Source organism: Saimiri boliviensis, chromosome 18 (assembly GCF_048565385.1).
Source record: "Saimiri boliviensis isolate mSaiBol1 chromosome 18, mSaiBol1.pri, whole genome shotgun sequence".
In the NCBI taxonomy this organism is placed as follows: domain Eukaryota; kingdom Metazoa; phylum Chordata; class Mammalia; order Primates; family Cebidae; genus Saimiri; species Saimiri boliviensis.
Genome location: NC_133466.1, coordinates 19,003,168 through 19,020,704, shown reverse-complemented (window position 1 = coordinate 19,020,704; position 17,537 = coordinate 19,003,168). Strand labels below are relative to the sequence as shown.

The following is a 17,537-nucleotide window of genomic DNA, read 5'->3' as shown; positions in this document are numbered from 1 at the left end:
GGGTAATAACAAACTTCTCTGAGCTAAAGGAACATGTTATAACCAAATGCAAAGAAAGTAAAAACCTTGAAAAAAGGTTAGATGAAATGATAGAGTAACCAGCTCAGAGAAAAATACAAATGATGCTGCAGCTGTAAAACACAAACCAAGAACTTTGCGAAGCACATGCAAGTTTCAATAGCCAAATCAATCAAGCCGAGAAAGACTATCAGAGATTGAAGATCAATTCAATGAAATAAAATGAGAAGGTAAGAATAGAGAAAAAAAGAGTGAAAAGAAATGAGCAAAGCCTCCAAGAAATATGGGATTATGTGAAAAGATTTAATCTAAGCTTGATTGGTGTACCTGAATGTGATGGGGAGAATGAATCCAAGCTGGAAAACACTCTTCAGCATATTAGTCAGGAGAACTTCCTCAACCTAGAAAGGGAGACCAACATTCAAATACAGGAAATATGGAGAACACCACAAAAATACTCCTTAAGAAGAACAACCCCAAGGCACATAATCATCAGATTCACCAGGGTTAAAAAGAAGGAAAAAATGCTAAGGGCAGCCAGAGAGAAAGGTAGGTTCACCCACAAAGGGAAGCCAATCAGACTCACAGTGGATCTCTCCACAGAAACCCTACAAGGCAGAAGAAAGCGGGGGGCAATGTTTAATATCATTAAAGAACTTTCAAGCAGAATTTCATATCAAGCCAAACTAAGCTTCATAAGTGAAGGAGAAATAAAATCCTTTAAAGACAAGCAATTGCTGAGAGATTTCATTGCCACCATACCTGCCTTACAAGAGCCCCTGAAGGAAGCACTAAATACAGAAAGGAAAAACCACTCCAGCCACTGCAAAAACATACCAAATGGTAAAGACCAACAACACAATGAAGAAACTGTGTCAAGTAATGGACAAAACAACCAGCTTGTAACAAAATGACAGGATCAAATTTAAACAAAACAATATTAACGTTAAATGTAAATGGCCTAAGTGCCCCAATCAAAAGACACAGACTGGCAAAATGCTCTTAAAAAACTGAGTGAACTCTTAAAAAATCAAGATCCATCAGCATGCTATATTCAGGAGACCCATCTCACATGCAAAGACACACATAGAATCAAAATAAAGGGACAGATGAAGATTTACCAAGAAAATGGAGAGAAAAAAAAAAAAGCATGGGTTACAATCCCAGTCTCTGATAAAATGGACTTTAAACCAACAAAAATCAAAAGAGACGAAGAAGGGCATTACATAATGGTAAAGGGATCAAAGCAACAAGAAGAGCTAAGCATCCTAAATATATATGTACCCAATACAGGAGCACCCAGATACATAAAGCAAATTCTTAAAGACCTACAAAGAGACTTAGACTCCCACAGATAACAGTGGGAGCCTTTAACACTCCACTGTCAATATTAGATCAACGAGACAGAAAATCAACAAGGATACCAAGGACTTGAATGCAGATCTGGACCAAGCAAACCTTATAGATATCTACAGAACTCTCCACCCCTAATCCACAGAATATGCATTATTCTCTGCATCACATCACACTTACTCTAAAATTGACCACATAATTGGAAGTAAATCACTCCTCAGCAAATGCAAAAGAATGGAAATCATAACAAACACTCTCTCAGACCACAGTGCAGCCAAATTAGAATTCAGGATTAAGAAACTCACTCAGATCTACACAACTACATGGAAACTGAACAACTGGCTCCTGAACAATGACTGGATAAACAATGAAATGAAGACAGAAATAAAGATATTCTTTGGAACCAATGAGAATGAAGACACAATGTACCAGAATCTCTGGGACACATTTAAAGCAGTGTCTAGAGCGAAATTTACAGCAATAAATGCCCATATGAGAAGCGAGAAAATATCTAAAATTGACACTCTATCTCAAAATTGAAAGAGCTAGAGGAGCAAGATCAAAAAAATTCAAAAGCTAACAGAAGACAAGAAATAACTAAGATCAGAGCAGAACTGAAGGAGACAGAGACACAAAAAAAACCTTCAAAAAATCCATAAATCCAGGAGCAGCTTTTTTTTGAAAGATCAACAAAATAGACACTAGCTAGACTAATAAAAAAGAAAAAAGAGAAGAATCAAACAAATGCAATAAAAAATGGTAAAGGGGATATCACCACCAATTCCACAGAAATACAAACTACCATCAGAAATTACTACAAACAACTCTATGCAAATAAACCAGTAAATCTGGAAGAAATGGATAAATTCCTAAATACTTGCACCTTACCAAGACTAAATCAGGAAGAAGTCAAACCCTGATTAGACCAATAACAAGGGCTAAAGTTGAGGCAGCCATTAGTAGCCTAACAACCAAAAAAAAAGTCGAGTTTCATACAGGTTCACAACTGAATTCTACCAGATGTGCGAAATGGAGCTGGTACCATTCCTTCTGAAACTATTCCAAACAAAACAAAAAGAGGGAATCCTCCCTAATTCATTTTATAAGAACAACATCAACCTGATACCAAAACCCGCAGAGACTCAACTAAAAAAAGACTTCAGGCCAAGATCCATGAAGAACATAGATTCAAAACTCTTCAATAAAATACTGGCAAACCGGGCCGGGCGCGGTGGCTCACACCTGTAATCCCAGCACTTTGGGAGGCCGAGGCGAGTGGATCACAAGGTCAAGAGATCGAGACCATTCTGGTCAACATGGTGAAACCCCGTCTCTACTAAAAATATAAAAATTAGCTGGGCATGGTGGTGCACGCCTGTAGTCCCAGCTACTCGGAAGGCTGAGGCAGAATTGCTTGAACCCAGGAGGTGGAGTTTGCAGCAAGCTGAGATCACACCATTGCACTCCAGCCTGGGTAACAAGAGCAAAACTCCGTCTCAAAAAAAAAAAAAAAATACTGGCAAACCAAATGCAACAGCACATCAAAAAGCTTATCCATCACAAACATGTAGGCTACAGCCTGGGGATCAACATAAGCATGTCCATAAACATAACCTATCACATAAACAGAACCAAAGACAAAAACCACATGATTATCTCAATAGATGCAGAGAAGGCCTTCAACAAAATTCAAAAGACCTTTATGCTAAAAACCCTCAATAAAATAGGTACTGATGGAATGTACATTAAAATAATAAAAGCTATTTACCACAAACTCACAGCCAATATCATACTGAATGGGCAAAAACTGGAAGCATTCCATTTGAAATCTGGCACTAGACAAGAATGCCCTCTCTCACCACTTGTATTCAATATAGTATTGGATGTTCTAGCCAGAGCAATCAGGCAAGAAAAAGAAATAAAAAGTATTCAATTAGGAAAAGAGGAAGTCAAGTTGTCTCTATTTGCAGATGACATGATTGTATATTTAGAAGACCCATCATCTCAGCCCAAAATCTCCTTAAGCTGATAAGCAACTAAGCAAAGTCTCATATAACTAAGCAAAATCAATGTGCAGAAATCACAAGCATTCCTATATACCAATAACAGACAGCCAAATAAAGAGAGAACTCCCATTTACAATTGCTACAAAGAGAATAAAATACCTAGGAACACAACTAACAAAGGATGTAAAGGACCCCTTCAAGGAGAACTACAAACCACTGCTCAAGGAAATAAGAGAGGAAACAAACATAGACTGCCCAAAGTAATTTACAGATTCAATGCTATCCTCATCAAGATACCACTGATCTTCTTCACAGAACTAGAAAAAAACACTTTAAACTTCATATGGAACCAAAAGAGAGCCCGCATAGCCAAGACAATCCTAAGCAAAAAGAACAAAGCTGGAGGCATCATGCTACCTGACTTCAAACTATACTACAAGGCTACAGTAATCAAAACAGCATGGTACTGGTACCAAAACAGAGATATAGACAAGTGAAACAGAACAGAGGCCTCGGAATTAACACCACACATCTACAACCATCTGCTCTTTGACAAACCTGACAAAAACAAGCAATGGGGAAAGGATTCCCTGTTTAATAAATGGTGTTGGGAAAACTGGTTAGCCATGTGCAGAAAGCACAAACTGAACCCCTTCCTTACAAATAAGATCTAATACCATAAATATCCTAGAATAAAACCTAGGCAATAACATTCAGGACATAGGCATAGGCAAGGACTTCATAACTAAAACACCAAAAGCAGTGGCAACAAAAGCCAAAATAGATAAATGAGATCTAATTAAACTTAAGAGTTTATGCACAGCAAAAGAAACAATCATTAGAGTGAATCAACAGCCAACAGAATGGGAAAAATTTTTTGCAATCTACACATCTGACAAAGGTCTAATATCCAGCATCTACAAAGAACTACAACAGATTTACAAGGAAAAAAACCCCATTCAAAAGTGGGCAAAGGATATGGACAGACACTTTTCAAAAGAAGACATATATGAGGCCAACAAACATATGAAAAAATGCTCATCATCACTGATCATTAGAGAAATGCAAATCAAAACCACATTGAGATACCACCTCATGCCAGTTAGAATGGTGATCATTAAAAACTCTGGAGACAACAGATGCTGGAGAGGATGTAGAGAAATAGGAACACTTTAACACTGTTGGTGGGAGTGTAAATTAGTTCAACCATTGTGGAAGACAGTGTGGTGATTCCTCAAGGATCTAGAAATAGAAAGTCCATTTGACCCAGCAATCCTATTACTGGGTATAAGCCCAAAGGATTATAAATCATTCTATATAAAGACACATGCACACATATGTTCATTGTGGCACTGTTCACAATAGCGAAGACCTAGAACCAACCCAAATGCCCATCAATGATAGACTGGATAAAGAAAATATGGCATATACACACCATGGAATACTATGCATCCATAAAAAACAATGAGTTTGCGTTCTTTGTAGGGACATGGATGAATCTAGAAACCATAATTCTCAGCAAACTGACACAAGAACAGAAAACCAAACATTTCATGTTCTTACCCATAAGTGGGTGTTGAACAATGAGGATACATGGGCACAGGGAGGGGAACATCACACACTGGGGTATGTTGGGGGAGTTGGGGATAGGGGAGGGACAGCGGTGGGCAGGGAGGTTGGGAGGGATAACACTGGGAGAAATGCCTGCTGTAGGTGAGAGGGGGATGGAGACAGCAAATCACCATGGCATGTGTGTACCTATGCAACAATCCAGCAAGATCTGCACATGTACACCAGAACTTAAAGTACAATTTAAAAAAAATTGAGTCCGTTGAAATAAAGAAATAACAGAGAAAAACATTATGTACAAAGTAAAACAATTAATAAAATTAATGATATTACTATTTTAAATTTCTATATATTCAATACTATTAATCAAGTTAAAAGGCAAGTGACAGAAGATATTTATAAGGCATTTGAAAAATAGTTGCAATATAGAATATTAAAAATTCCTATAAATGAGGAAACTAAAAAAGTCCAGTAAATAGATAAATATAAACCTTCAGTTCACAGAAGAGAAGTTCCATATGGCCAACAAAGATATGTGGAAAGAAGCTGTCACTTGCTGGTAATAGAAACATGCAAATTAAGACAAGATACTCTTTCATGTCCATCAGACTGGAAATTTTTCAAAAGTCTGGCAATTACAAGTAGTGGTAAGGAAGTAGGGGAGACAGGAAACTTACAAATTCTTAATGTTAATTACTGATAATTAATGAATATTTACATTTTTCTATAGTCAGTGTAGCATACATTTGAGAAGAAAAATAAGAGGTTGAAAGAGTACACTGGTATGATTTGGAAAGCATTTTTGCAATACCTAGCAAAGTTGGAACTTCAGGACTCAGCAAGACAACTTCTAAAGCATAAAATCCAGAAACACTTTAGCACAGGGATACGAGTATGCTCCCTGAAGCATTTTTTTTTTTTTTTTTGTAATTCCAAAATGTCTGTCATTGGAAAAATGGCTCCTCTTAGTTTCATCTGCCTCAATACTAAGCATCCACTTTCTATTTAGGATCTTTCCATCCCTTTCTTCATGCAGTTGAAAGTCAGGTCACTGACTCGATCTACCTGCTCCCACTGACATTCCTCTCTCCTCTTCCCTACACTACCCTATTCCCATGGGGATCTCTTTCTATCTCGGAAAATTCACCTCCCATCCTATCTCTGGCCAAGCCATGTCACCTAGGCCCACAAATCCTCAAATTTTCCTTTTCTGGATATGCTGTTTGACTTCTTCAGATTTCAGTAACTCAAAATTAACAGACAAAAACATTACCTGTCTCACACTTCCCTAGGGCCAGTTACCTTCCTGAATGAGGCGGAACAGGCAAAGAAAAATATGTTTAGAGAAAGGAAAAAACATAGATTAAAAACCTCAAATATTGTCCCACCATATTCTTCTCCTAGCAAATCTTGGGACATTGACACCTCCACACATAAATTGGTGCTTGGTTCTGTGGATGGAGGAAGCAAGAAGGGAAGCCTGAACATCTGGTGAATTTCTTGGTTCATCTGAAAGTTTCTGGTTATACCTAGAGTAGATGCACTCTCTTTCATCAATATCCTTTACTGCCTCATCCTGCCCCCCTTAGGAACTTGGCACAAATATGGGCAGAACTTCCCCTGAACATAATTAGGGAGAGAGGTGCCCTGGCAACATAAAAGACAACTGTACAGGGGAGGGGCCTGTCAATAACTGCACATGACTTGGCCTATATTTTCTTTCTCCTCAGTCACCATCCTCCTCCAAATCTCTGTGTCCAAAAAATCAGAGACAGTCACTGGTTTCTATTTAGGGGAGTAGAATGAATCTGGCTGTCATATTGGTGTCCAGCCTTTCTCTCACCCAACATTCAACAACAAAATGGTGTTCCACCTCTTCTTTTCTTCTCTGTGCCTTTCCATTTCTGATATAATAAGTGAATATACAAATGAGTGAAAAGTCGAAAATCCTCCCATACCTCCCTTAGTTTAAAAATGTGAAGAACTGGGTATGTACTTGACCCTATTTTCTCTTTGGTCAAGCACATAAGTTGTTTTGGGATGTTTTTTGTTTGTTTGTTGTTTTGAGATAGAGTCTCACTTTGTCACCCAGGCTGAAGAAACCCTAGTGGCACAATCTCAGCTCACTGCAACCTCTGCCTCCAGGGTAGCTGGGACTACAAGCATGTGCCACCACACCCTGCTAATTTTCATATTTTTAGTAGAGACAGGGTTTCACCATGTGACCAGGATGGTCTTGATCTCCTGACCTCGTGATCCACCCGCCTCGGCCTCCCAAAGTGCTGGGATTACAGGCGTGAGCCACTGCACCCAGCCGCTTTTCTAAATCTCTCTCTGTATTGTGAGCATCCCTCCCATTTGGGACCATTTATATGTCCCAATACAAATAAATATAACTCTCCTTAAGAGCTGCATCATTTTCTGTTGCCTGTGTATGTGCATGAACATGCACAAGTCCCATGATTTAATCAGTTACTCATTGATGGACATTCAGACAACTTATGATTTATTGTCACTATAATTATACAAATAGTATTATATCTATATATGTTCATTACCAAGTGTGATTTTAATATGTTACAATTCAATAATTTAAATTGCTATATAATGTATAGATGTTTTATTCATATAGTTGCTGCTAGATTTATTTTCCAAAACAAATTGAGGAATTCACGCTTCTCTCATAAATGTAAGGGAATGCTCATATCTTTGACTATTTGCTGGCATTCGTTATTATTATTGCTGGTTTGAACATTTGCCAATTAGACAGGCAAAAAAATATATATCATAATTTCAATTCAGTATAAGAATAGTGTAAGGACAATGATGTCAATCCCAAAGAAAGAGAAGAATGCCTGAGAGCCTGAAATATTTGGTTGTACACTGGTATCTCTTTCTCTACTTGACCCTGGCTTGAAACCTGCATTCCTCCAGAGAGAAGTCTAAGAAAGTTGGAAAGATCCAGTGTTTTCCTTAGTAGTGTTTTTTTTTTCTTCTTAGTAGTGTTTTCTTTCAGTTCAACAGAATTATGTCAACTGTTATTACAAGGAAAAGCATCGACACACTAGTGTAAAAAGGAAAAGGTGGGTCCACCAACTAAAATAAACAAAAGAGCAAACACACATAGAAAGAGTTTTAAAACCTAGTAGTCACAATAATACCAAGGAAGGTGGCAGAACAGAGCTAGGCTCAATGCTTACATACTCCAGGTATCTCCTGAACATTTACCGCCTAACTTAAGAAATTAAGACAGCCTTGGAAAGGTCTAATAGTGATATTGATATCAGAGTAGGTTTTAAAAGTGTATTTACTGTGATCTTACTTTTAGCCTATTTGATACTACTTATTTCAGAACTATTAATGACGTTTGTGGATATATATATTCAACCTTGACTATCAGACTATAAACTTAAAATCAGCAATCTCTTTTACATATTCTTATACTGCCCCAAATCTAGCATAGTGTCAGGTACAGAGCATATGCTCCGAATCTGGCAAAGTGTCAGTATAGTTCTGTAAATGTTGATTGCAGAAACTGAAACACCATCAGCATGATAAACCACTGGAAATACTGACACAGATCTGTGGACAGATCAGTGCAATGAGCTAAATTGTGTTCAATTCATATGTTAAATTCATATGTTGAAGCCCAAAATTCATATGTTGGAGCACTAATGCCTTATGTGATTGTATCTGGAGATAGGGTCTTTAGAAGGTAATTAAGGTTAAATAAGGTCATAAGGGTGGGGCCCTAATCTGATAGTACAGTGGCTTATATGAAGAGGAAGAGAGAGAGAAACCTCTCTCCTTCTCTCCAAGCACATGCACCTGAAGAGAGGCGATGTGAGCACATAGGGAGAAGGCGGCCATCTGCAAGTGAGGAAGCAGGCTCTCACCAGGAACTCAACTGGCTGGCACCTTGATCTTGGACTTCACAGCCTCCAAACCTTGAGAAAGTAAATTTCTCTTGTTCAAGTCAACAAGCCTATGATATTTTGTTATGACTGCCCTATCAGACTAAAACAGTCAGAAACCCCATGACAAGCCTAATGCTTTTGATTGGTTTAATGACAATGAATGAGAAAAAAGAACAATTACTTTTTTCAAATCATTCTGTAATGCAGTCAATATAGTCATCATCCAAGCATGAATTATAGCACAATACATGGCATGTATGAATTTAAGAATAAGGAGTAACCCAAAGGCTTGAGACTAGATGTAACAAAGTAGGGAAGTGAGAAAAAAATATTAAAATGTGCCATAAGTCAAACTTAACAACAAAAAAAGATTTTGTTCTATGTGGAAACTTCTACTCAGCCTGCATCTTATTTGACTCTAAGTTTGATTAGCTGTGATAAAGTTTGAGAAACATTTTAGCTTAATACAAATGCCTCATTTTCTTAGATTTCATCAAAGATTGCTTTAAAAATCAGGTAAGTGTTGCTTTTAAGCTGTTGCCCAAAAAATTTTCCTAAACTGGAATACAGAAACTCTTCAAGTATTTCTTACGAAGCATGGGATCCCACAGAGGAAAAGAAATGTCATTTATTTCTCATATTTGTCTCATATCACATTTTTATAGAAAGTTGGTTAGAAATTTGCAACCCAAAATTAGCAAGAAACGTCTATGATAACCTCACCCTCACTAGAGATTCCTTGAATAAAGGTTGCTTTTATAAAGAAATTAACTGAAAAATTTGAAACATGCTTTACACATTTATTGTTGTAAAGTCTAAAATGAACATACTTGTGTAGATTCAGAAATCTAGATCTAAGGTACTTTTTTACATTTTATTACTTTTTTTAAAGTAGTAAATAGAAGGATGTTCTAAGCAATTAGCACAGAGATGCTTGACATTTTCATAGCAATCCAATCAACTTAACAGTTAGAGACATATTTTCAATGGCTTGGTTCTTCTGAAGGTAACAACTTCTTCTCTTTCCTCTCTTGCTTTTATCTCCTCAAAATTCGGAATTACCTCTCTCAGTTGCTAGAGTGATACACACTGAATTTCTAGGGCATTCTGACATATTTTTCATCACCATCTCTCCAACAACTTTAAATCTGTCACAAGGATAAATGAACTTTTGAAAACTAAAACTCAAAACTTTATTCTGTTATCTTTTATATACTTTTTATTGATAATCATGAGCCTTATTAATTGGATTTGTCACCTTTCCCTTTGGCAAAAACTTTGAAAGTAGAATTTTGAGTTTTATTTTTTATTATATCATTTTACTCTAAAATATGTTCAAAGAGATTTTTCCACACTGTATAGTATTGTTCTGTGTAAAGAACCTTTGTAACTAGGTCAGCATACACTGTTTCTAGGCACCACCAAGGAAATAATTGTGTTCTAACCATAACAGAAAATTACCAGAGTAAAAGGATTAAAATGACTCATGCCCTTGACTGGGGTGCTCTGTGCTACAGGTAGAGCCAAATCAAGGGCTCTGAAGACTCTGTTATGAGAGTTTCCTTGAGAGGTCAAAAGTCATTCTTTCAAAATAAAAAGACTCTTTCAAAAAACAAGTGGGAAAATGTGTTAGATTCTGAGAAAATGGGATATGGCCTCTCTTTCTCTCTGAGAATGAACATGTACTTTGAGTGGTCTGAGTCTTGGAGGAAACAGAGGAAGCTGGTCTACACAACACCTTTCCCTGCATGATCTAGAAAGGTAAAGAATAACAAACTACTGCCCTGTAGGGCAAGAGCCATCAGTGTGAGAATGACAGAAGGACGTTTGTAAGAAGCCCCTGGATCCGAAAAGGAAGAATCCATACATCTTCCATCCCTGTACCTGAGAAAAAAGACTTTCAGAAAGATCAAGAATTTGGTAGCCTAGAAAAGAGGGACTCTCTGCTTTATACACAAATTTTGATACAGTGTCCTATATGAATGTTTTGTTCATTCATTCAGTACTTATTGCTGTCCATGAACTAGACACTAGAAAGGGATAAAATACTGAACAAGCATATATGGCTCCTGTCCTCATACAGCTCATATATAACTAGGACATGTAAATCTGGGCACCATTCTGTATGTCTTTCCTTATCTACATGAAATTTCGCAGTGCACCCTATTTTCTCTATCTTCAAAATAGATCCAGAATTTGGTTGTTCATCACAAAACATCAACTTGGTCCAAGACATAAAAATTTTTAGTTGTATTATTGCAATTATCTCCTACCTGACCTACTGTTTCTTAAGTTTTTCCAGTTTCAGCATATTCTCCAAAGAGCAGATGTAGAGATTCCATGAAAACATAATCTCACTCCTCTATTGACAAACTTTCAATGGCTTTCCATCTCACTCGGAATGAAAACTAAGAGTCCTTACCATGGTATACCAGGACCCACATGAGCTGGTCCCATTATTTCTCTGACTACCTTCCATTCTCCCTCCTCCCTTATTCATTTCACTTTGACTAAACTGGCCTCATCACTCATCACTGTTCTTTGAACAGAGCAGGCAAGCCCCTTGCTCAGAATATTGCACTTCATATACCCTCTTCCTGAAATGTCTTTTCCTCTGCTATCCAAATGATCTCAGAGAGCAATGAAGTGCACATATAAAAGCTTAAAATTTGCATTTCTTTTTAAATGTTTTGCAACTCAGACTATTCATTATTTGGTACTGATATCATGCCCAATTTGGTTATATTAGCAAAATTCATTTTTATACAAATGCTACACAAGTGCTTTCGCCTTGCTTAAAGTCTTTTTCTCTACCTAGAGAGCGTATATTCTAGTTCTAATTCTAACTAACAACATGGTATATTTAATAAATATTCACTTTTGTCACACCCTAATTTTATCATAAATCATAATTAATGCAGCCTCACTGGTGGCATCAATTAAATCCACAAATGCCAAAGTTAAACTCATTTTCTTTAAAAATCTGTCAATTATAGATGTAATTTTGCACACATATTTTTCTCTGATACCTCGTAAAAGCCTACTGATTAAAAAAAAAGGATACAAGTACAAAATAGAACAAAGTCATATAAAAAAGATAATGTGGAGGGAAATGAAGGTGTTTGTGCATACTTTACCAAGAAATAAGAAATGTCAACATATTTCTGAAAGATCAAAAATAAATGTAAGTGGGTTAATAAAACAAGCAGGAAAAGTTTGAGTAAATTGCTACGTATCTGAAAGGTTAAAAGCCCATCATATAGATGAAACATCTTGTATCATGATTTTCTAGGGTAGTCTTTAACTTATTTTTCTAGAATAATTAACAGAAGCCCCCCATTCCTCTCAAAATATGCCAATTTAGAAGGCAATTAAATGACCATTATCCCTATGGCATCCCTGGGATTCAGTTTTAGTTTCATAAGAAGGAAGAAAAAGGTACACTGATTACAGTACAGGTGTTCTAGAAAGAATACTAACCCACATGGCAACCTTCATCAGCTTCTTCCACCCCATTCTGAGTCATGTGCTTTTATCTCCTAGGTAAAAATGAAACAAACAAACAAAAAAAAGTCTTTTCTTTATAAACTGAATGTCTAGGTAAGCTAATGTTTTGAAGGTGAATATTGATGCCCACAGTAAATCTCTCCACATCTGGAATTTTGAGACCCACAGAGTGGCAGCCTGCTCCTTTTCATCCTGAAGTGAGGTGTGTCAGTTCCCACTCAACTCTACCACATACACAGTTTGCCAGCACATCACCACTGCACTGGGAAGGGTGAACTACACTAGCAAGCCGGTCCTCTTCTCTTAATTATGAGTGGCCAACCAATGATCATCAGGCACATAAAGTACACCAGCTGTCTGAGGAGAAAGATCAAAATACCAAACAAAATGACTGGTCACACAGGAAACTCCACTAACTAGACAGTAGTTTTATTATTTTACACAGAGTTTTTCTCTGGGTTTGCCTAAATGTTGTTTCTGAACTATGCAATGTAGGGTATTTTGTTACAGCAGCTCAAGCAAAGATAGGCAGTAATATTTTTAGCTGTGTCCCCACCCAAAATCTCATCTTGAATTGTAGTCCAAATTGTAATCCCCATATGTTGTGGGAGGGACCATGTGGGAGGTGATTAGTTCATGGGGGTGGTTCCCCCATGCTGTTCTCATGATAATGAGTGAGTTCTCATGAGAGCTGATGGTTTTATAAGGGGCGTTTCCCCACTTTGCTCTGCACATCTCTTTCCTGCCACCATGTGAAGAAGGATGTGTTTGCTTCCCCTTCTGCCATGATTGTAAGTTTCCTGAGGCCTTCCCAGCCATGCTGAACTAAACCAGTTGGCTGGTTTTTTCAGATTTACTGATATTTCAGATTTACTACAGAAAAACACACTTGTCATGTATTTGTAGAACTCAGTATATTAAGTACTTATTTTGTGTATATTGAATATTAACTTTTAAGAAGATTATATATTAGAATTTAACTTCTCATTGATATCATTCATTGGTTCATTCAACAATATTCAGTAGTTGTCCATTATATATAAAGCCATGGCATAGATACACATTGTAACCTTTAAAAATGTATAGATTACCCTGATACGTTGCAGGAGGAATTGTAAAAGGGTGCAACCACTTTAAAAATTAGTTTGGCAGTTCTTCAAAAGGTTAATCAAATAAGCTACTATGTGACTCAATAATTCTACTACCAGGAATATGTCAAGAGAAACAAAACCAAATGTATATCCAAAAATGTGTATGTGTTTATTGCAACATTATTCATAATAGCAAAAAAGTGGAAAAATTTTAACTGTCCATCAACTAAATGGACAAATAAAATGTGGTGTATTTGCCCAATGGATTCTTACTTGGTGACAGAAAAATGAAGTACTAATACCTGCTACAACATGGATGAACCCTGAAAATACTTTGCTGAGTTAAACAACCTATTGTATTATTCTATTCACATAAAATATCCAGAATAGATAAAATACAGACACAGAAAATAGATTAATATGTGCCAGGACTGAGTCAAGGAGTCCATTCCCTTACTTTCAACTTTCCCTTGAGATCAGCACAAGAATGAAATTAAGAAATTATATGTTGTGAGATCATTAATGCAAAATGTCAATGAATCATAATGTTGAATTGTGTAAGTCAGGCAAGATTTTAATACCTCGAAGATTATTTTCCATCCATTAAACAAAAGGAAAGCACTAGTATTATTTTTACTTTGTTAAATTATTATCCTTTTGTTCTTTTATTTGCATTATATTAAACTTCAATAAAATACAAAGTCTAATTAGTGTTCACAGATAAAAATATTTTCTTCCATCTGAATATACACCAAAACAAAAAAGCAGGCTGTGAACAAATAGATATATTAAGATTGGCAGATTGTTCATAACTGTTAGAAGTTGGGTGATAATGGTTTGGCTGTGTCTCATCTTGAATTGTAATCCCCATAATCCCCACATGTGAAAGGCAGGACCAGGTGGAGGTATTTGGATTATGGGGGCAGTTTCCCCCATGCTGTTCTTGTGACAGTGAGTGGATCTCATGAGATCTGATGGTTTTATGAGTGTCTGGCATTTCCCCTGCTTGAACTCACTCCTTCCTGCTGCCCTATGAATAACATGCCCACTTCTCCTTTGTTCTCCATGATTCTAAATATCCTGAGACCTCCCCCACCATGTGGAACTGTGAATTAATTAAACTTCTTTTCTTTATTAATTATCCAGTCTTGAGTATTTCTTCATAGCAGTGTGACAACTGACTCATACAGGTTATGAGTATGTAGAATTCTTTATACTGTTCACTCTATTTTCAATACATCTGGATATGTTCATTTATAAATAAATAATAAGTAATTCTTATAATGGATATTTGTGAAGTCTTTCCCTCAGCTCCAAGATACAGTAACCTCATATTCCTGATTTAGAATTGAGGAATGTGGTATACAGGTCACATAACAGAGGTTTTATACAGTGAGGATGACAGAATAGCCCCCCAAAGATATTCACACCCCAAACCCTGAGACCAATAAGTATGTTACCTTGTGTGGCAAAAGGGTCTTGTAATATGTAATTAAGGTTATAGGCCTTAAAATAGGAATTGTCGCTTTTATTACCAAGGTGGGCACACTGTAATCACATGAGCCCTTAAAAGTAGAGAACTTTCTCTAGCTGCAGGCAGAAGCGGTGCAGAAGAAGGAGAAGTCAAGGAGATCCCAAGTGTGAGAATGACTCAAAGCACACTAGCTTATCTGCAGATGGAGGAATTCAGGCGACCTTACGTTCCTGAGAGAGGCTGTTCATTCACAGCCTGCAAGGAAACAGAGACTTCACCTCTGAAGCCCAAATACCTGGATTCCGACAGCCAACCTGAATGAGGTTGGAAGAAGATTCTCCCTCAGAGCCTTCGAATACTAATCCAGCTTGCCAACAACTTGATTTCAGCCTATAAAACTCAGGCCAGAGAAAACAGCTGAGCTCAACAGAATTCTGAGTTAAAGAACTGTTTGAGATAATAAATTTGAATTTTTTAAGTAGCCAAGTTTGTGGTAATCATAAAGTAGCCGCAGGTCATAAATACATCACACTTTACATTAAAAGACCCAATTTGCTGAGCAATGTTTAAAACGACTTATTCCTAACTCAAACGGCAAGACAATGAGAAATTATTAAATTCTAATATTTAACTGTCACATTGGGAAAATATATAAATAGAAGACGTGGAAGCAAAATGCATTGCTTCATGGTATTCACCATATTTCAAAATAACAAGGTAACCAAACATTTTTCTAAATGCTACAATCTGACAAAATCATACATATAATCAGATCCTGGCTTGATTTAATGACATATAGTGAGAGTTGGATTTGAATGAAGGTATAGACAGTATAAAGTAGCTCAGATGAGAAACTTCTTGTCATTATAATTTGTCATTATTTACTTTTTCTGTCATTCTAACCTCCACTTAAAGAATTTGGTTTTTAAAAATCTTGGTTTAGTTATGCAAAAATAATACCTAGAGTAGGTAAGCTTTCAGAAAAATGAAAGCATTCATGAGCCAAAAAAGTTTTGGGAAAGTAATTGGTGATATATTTCAAAAGTCAGGACAATGTACGTGACTTTTGATCTAAAATTCCACACCTATTTTTTGGGACTAATGTATTTTATTAGATTCATTTATTCAATAAATTGTTATTGAATGTCCATCTTATATCATGTATTTTTTAATCAGATTAAAAAATACAGAGATCAATAAGATAGTAACCTGCCCCCAATGAGCTCACACACAGTTTAATGGAAATATTACTATTTTTAAATTATACTTTAAGTTCTGGGGTACATATGGAGATGTGCAGGCTTGCTACATAGGTATACGCATGCCATGGTGGTTTGCTGCCCCCTTTGACTGTCATCTACATTAGGTGTTTCTCCTAATGCTATCCCTCCCCAGTCCCTTACCCCGCAATAGGCCCCAGTGTGTGATGTTCCCCTCCCTGTGTCCATGTGTTCTCATTGTTCAGCTCCCACTTATGAGTGAGAACATGCAGTGTTTGGTTTTCTGTTCCTGTGTTAGTTTGCTGAGAATTACGGTTTCCATTTATACCTATGTCCCTGAAAAGGACATGAACTCATCCTTTTGTATGGGTGTATGGTATTCCATGGTCCACATCTATTTTTTAAGGAAATAATTCCAATGGTGTTTCTTATCTTCAACCCAGTAACTCTACAACAACATACTAAGGAAATAATGTTAGATGTAGCTACATAAAAATAAATATTAAAATGTGAATAAATAGACTACACTAATTGTCTTTATAGCACAGTATACAACAGCAAAATTGCTAACAACCTAAACATCCAGCAAAAGTGATAAGTTAAGGCACACCCACATAATGAAATGCTGTAAGGTCAATTAAAAGTATGTTGTAGATAGGTACTTATTTACATGTAAAAGGGTTTTTTTTCCACATGGGTAATATGCCGACGTTTGAGTGAGACACATCTCACACATGAATGGAAAGATCCAAGCATGACACTTATAAACTACAAAAGGATCGACATGTAAAAGTAAAACAAATCAGCAACAAAATGGTATTACAGTGAAACGTCTGAAAGTATGTGCACCAAAATGTAGTTTTTTTCTGTCAGTCTGCATCCTTTGACATTTCCATTATGATCATAAGCTTAGTAATAATAAACTAACAAAGATATTATTTTTAAGAAGGGAAATTTATATTTCCGTGCTTATATATATATTTCCATAAAGTTGTTTATCAATTAGAATAAAAATGATTGTTTATATTTTAGGGAAAATGACAAAATAGTTTTTTATTTGGAGCAAAAAATTAAGACAAAGAATATTCTCCTTTTCCTCATGTTTACATCTCTTGCATTAAAAAATTATCATTAGTTTTGTTACTTATCAAAAATATATCTAATATCCCCTCCCACCATTATATCACTAATTTTGTTTAAACTATGCACCAAATTTCATTAGTTAGACTCATTCATTTGAAAATGTTGCACAGTTTCAGAGCTTCCATATCTTCCTTTACCACTACAGAAACTTTATCTGTAAGTTTTATGTTCAAATATTGGCTAGAGAACCAAACATGATTCTACTGGCTCTGAACATATTGAAGATAACGGAACCATTT

The 17,537-nt window shown here is 36.4% G+C and overlaps 1 protein-coding gene and 1 pseudogene across 5 annotated transcripts in view; both read right to left on the bottom strand.

Annotated features, from left to right (window-relative positions):
- MRPL39 (mitochondrial ribosomal protein L39) overlaps positions 1–17,537 on the bottom strand; it is a 198,719-nt gene that overhangs the window by 71,157 nt on the left and 110,025 nt on the right. Inside the window, exon 10 of one of the 5 annotated variants that reach the window (XM_074389438.1) lies at positions 346–419. The exons of the other annotated variants lie outside the window; for them this stretch is intronic. Coding sequence (XP_074245539.1) covers positions 346–419 — 74 coding nt within the window. The remainder of the gene's footprint in view (positions 1–345; positions 420–17,537) is intronic. 5 annotated transcript variants of the gene reach the window in all.
- Positions 16,843–16,935, bottom strand: LOC120368473 (small nucleolar RNA U13; annotated as a pseudogene).